The sequence below is a fragment of the Garra rufa genome, unplaced genomic scaffold (assembly GCF_049309525.1).
Source record: "Garra rufa unplaced genomic scaffold, GarRuf1.0 hap1_unplaced_223, whole genome shotgun sequence".
NCBI lineage: Eukaryota > Metazoa > Chordata > Actinopteri > Cypriniformes > Cyprinidae > Garra > Garra rufa.
The window spans coordinates 4,539-7,576 of record NW_027394498.1 but is presented as its reverse complement, the minus strand read 5'-3'; the positions used below and the strand labels follow the sequence as shown (position 1 = coordinate 7,576).

General features: G+C 42.0%; 1 protein-coding gene across 1 annotated transcript; it reads left to right on the top strand.

Moving 5' to 3' along the window:
* The first annotated feature begins 392 nt into the window (after positions 1-392).
* Positions 393-2,784, top strand: LOC141317001 (peptidyl-prolyl cis-trans isomerase A-like). The gene is made up of 5 exons (XM_073832869.1): positions 393-495; positions 898-956; positions 1,031-1,304; positions 1,383-1,714; positions 2,265-2,784. Exons 3-5 carry the CDS (start codon positions 1,187-1,189, stop codon positions 2,571-2,573), a joined length of 759 nt encoding a protein of 252 aa, XP_073688970.1. The 5' UTR covers positions 393-495; positions 898-956; positions 1,031-1,186; the 3' UTR covers positions 2,574-2,784.
* The last annotated feature ends 254 nt before the right edge of the window (positions 2,785-3,038 follow it).

Below are 3,038 nucleotides of genomic sequence, written 5' to 3'. Positions count from 1 at the left end.
TCAATTTCTCACCCAGCTTCTCTCTCTTGCATCCTAATGTCAGTCTGTTTCTCAGCCCCGTCTCCGCTGGTCCCTGTAAGTCCCTCAGCTCACCCTTAGTCGGGCACTGTGATCGGCCTCGGACATTCCAGACTCTGGATTTACATCTGCTCCTGGTCACCCCTAGCTCCTCCCACCCTCCACTCCCCCATGGACTTATTATCTGGACTTTTGTTTCTGCCCCTCTCCTGTTCCATGCTTGTTCCAGACCTATTTGGACAGGACAAGGTAAAATAATTTGAGCTGTGAGAGGTAGTGAGTGAGGATCAGGCTCAGAGAGTGAAATTTAGGGACACTCATTCAAACAAGCTATACATCATCATTTGCCTGCTGAATGATGTTGACGTGTTTGCTTTCCTCCAGGGGGTCTGTCATTCTCCAGCTCTCCAGCTGTGGGTGGGGTTTCATTTGCAGAATTGGCAAAGAGTTCAGCAGGATTTTCATTTAGTAAAAAAGGTGAGTGCAGTGTTTACCCGTTTACCAGTACAAGAGAGAAATGTTTTTGGCTTTTCTTGAATCACTGCTGTCATCAGTGTAAGGGCTGAGGTCAATATTTACACTAAATAATAAACTGCATTTTGGTTTAGAACATGCTTTATACAGCACTTTGCTTATTCTGAAACTATTCATAGCCTATTTGTCTTCTGATAATAAAAATGTGTGTACTGCATACTCTAAATACTGTTATTGCTGTCTAAAAACACAGGTCAATGTTTTTTTTTTTTTTTTTTGCGTGTGCCTGACTTCATTACAACATTAATATGAATTAGTTTTATAAAAGTGCCAGTATGTTATTATATTGCTGCTGTCAACATTGATATTGGCAGTGTGGTGTTTTCATCATATGTATTTTTGCAGATGATAATTTCACATGGTCAGGCAAAGGAGCCACAGTGAAAGAAGTCTCTCTGCCAGAGGTGAGCATTTGCTGTGATGCTGTTAGCTGTGCTCTTCATGCCTCTAGAGGTGTGACGTGTTGTGGCTCCTGCAGGTGAAGGTGAGGTCTGGTGAGGAGGACGAGGAGATCCTGTTCAAAGAAAGGGCCAAACTGTACCGCTGGGACCGTGAGATCAACGAGTGGAAGGAGTGTGGCGTGGGAGACATTAAGATCCTCTTCCATTCCGTTAAGAAGCGTTTCCGCGTACTGATGAGACACGAGCAGAAGCTGAAAGTCTGCGCCAATCACACCATCAGCCAGAGCATCGAGCTCAAGCCCATGAACACCTCAGCTAATGCACTGGTGTGGACCGCCACAGACTACTCAGGTACAGGCCTCACTCCTCACCTCATAAAGGTCACCCTGCTGCCGTTGTCTTCACATCTGTATGTTTGTTCACACACAGAGGGAGACGGGAAAGTCGAACAGCTGGCAGCCAAGTTCAAGAATCCAGAGCTGGCCAAGTCCTTCAGACGAGTGTTCACAGACTGCCAGAGCCGCATGTCACAGGACGTCGCTCATTTGGCTGCCACCGAAGCACTTTCACGAGAGTCCAACCCTGTGGTGTTCTTCGACATCACCATAAATGATGAGGATGCTGGGAGAATGGAGATGGAGCTCTTCGCTCACATCATGCCCAAAACAGCGGAGAACTTCAGGGCTCTGTGTACGGGAGAGATGGGCTATGGTTACCGCGGATCTGTCTTCCACAGGATCATCCCGGACTTCGTGTGTCAGGTGAGGAAACACTGATATTATGCAAATGCACTGATGATGTGTTCTACAGCAGTCAACATTTGAAGTGGAACAAAAAAGTTGATCAAAGTTGTCCTAAGACAAGAATGAGTATTGCATAACTTTGATGAAACGTTTTGATCTACAAATGTTGACTACTATATATGAAAACAAAGCATGAATATTCATTTGCATCAATGTCATGACTGGATCAATAAATTCTCAATATCAAAACAAATATTATTGCAATTGTAACCTATAAAAAACAATCAACAAATGCTGCACATCTGTCAATAGTGCCCAGGTTATCATGCAGCATTTTTTTCTTCACATTCTGTTCATTTGTCACACAACTGAGGAGCAGGATTATTGTTATTTTTATTAATATTAAAAATCATATGTTACTTAAAGAAAAAAAAACTGAAAATAAAAATAAGAAAAATGTTATTTATTCCAGATACTTTACATTTTTATTTAAGTTCAAGTACTAAAATAACTAATTATTAATGTAATAAACATGAATAAAAACTAGTTATTAAAAACTGTCTCTCAGGGTGGCGATATCACCAACCAGGATGGAACGGGAGGAAAATCAATCTATGGAGCAAAGTTTGAGGATGAGAGCTTCGAGGTGAGGCATACGGGGCCGGGGCTGCTGTCAATGGTCAACTGCGGCAGAGACACCAACAACACGCAGTTCTTCATCACCCTCAAGAAATCAGAGCACTTGGACTTCAAGCATGTGGCCTTCGGATTTGTCAAAGACGGCATGGATGTGTTGAGGAGAATCGGAGAGCTGGGCACTAAAGACTGGAAACCCACAAAAACCATCACTATCTCAGAATGTGGACAGATTTTGTAAGCTTTTCTAGACATTCCACATTCCCTCAGCTCTTGTGTAAATCAGAACTTGTGTAGGCAGTGGTTTTATTGATGTCCTGTTTGTATGTTAATACAATTTGTGCTTTGCAAAAAAAAAAAAAAAAAAAAAACTTAAATTTTTACCCCAGAGTTTCCTCAAATTTATAGGTACTTAATTGGACAGAATGTAAATCTTGCCTTTTTACTTCATAGATTTGACCTACATGAAATTGGTAAAACTGCATGCTTGTTGTGTGTTTTTAAGAGTAGGCTAATAAAATAATATATTGACACTTACCTGCCCTATTTTCTGATGTCTGTGGCATTACATGGCTTACCAATTCACATTGCTTTCATTGCAATGATTTTGAACCGCTGTCTGTGTTGTGTTTTTGGCAAAAAGAGAGGTCTTCCTTGTGCCCTGCACCAACCTCCAGGGCGCCCAGGGGGTGTAATGTCAGGTTTT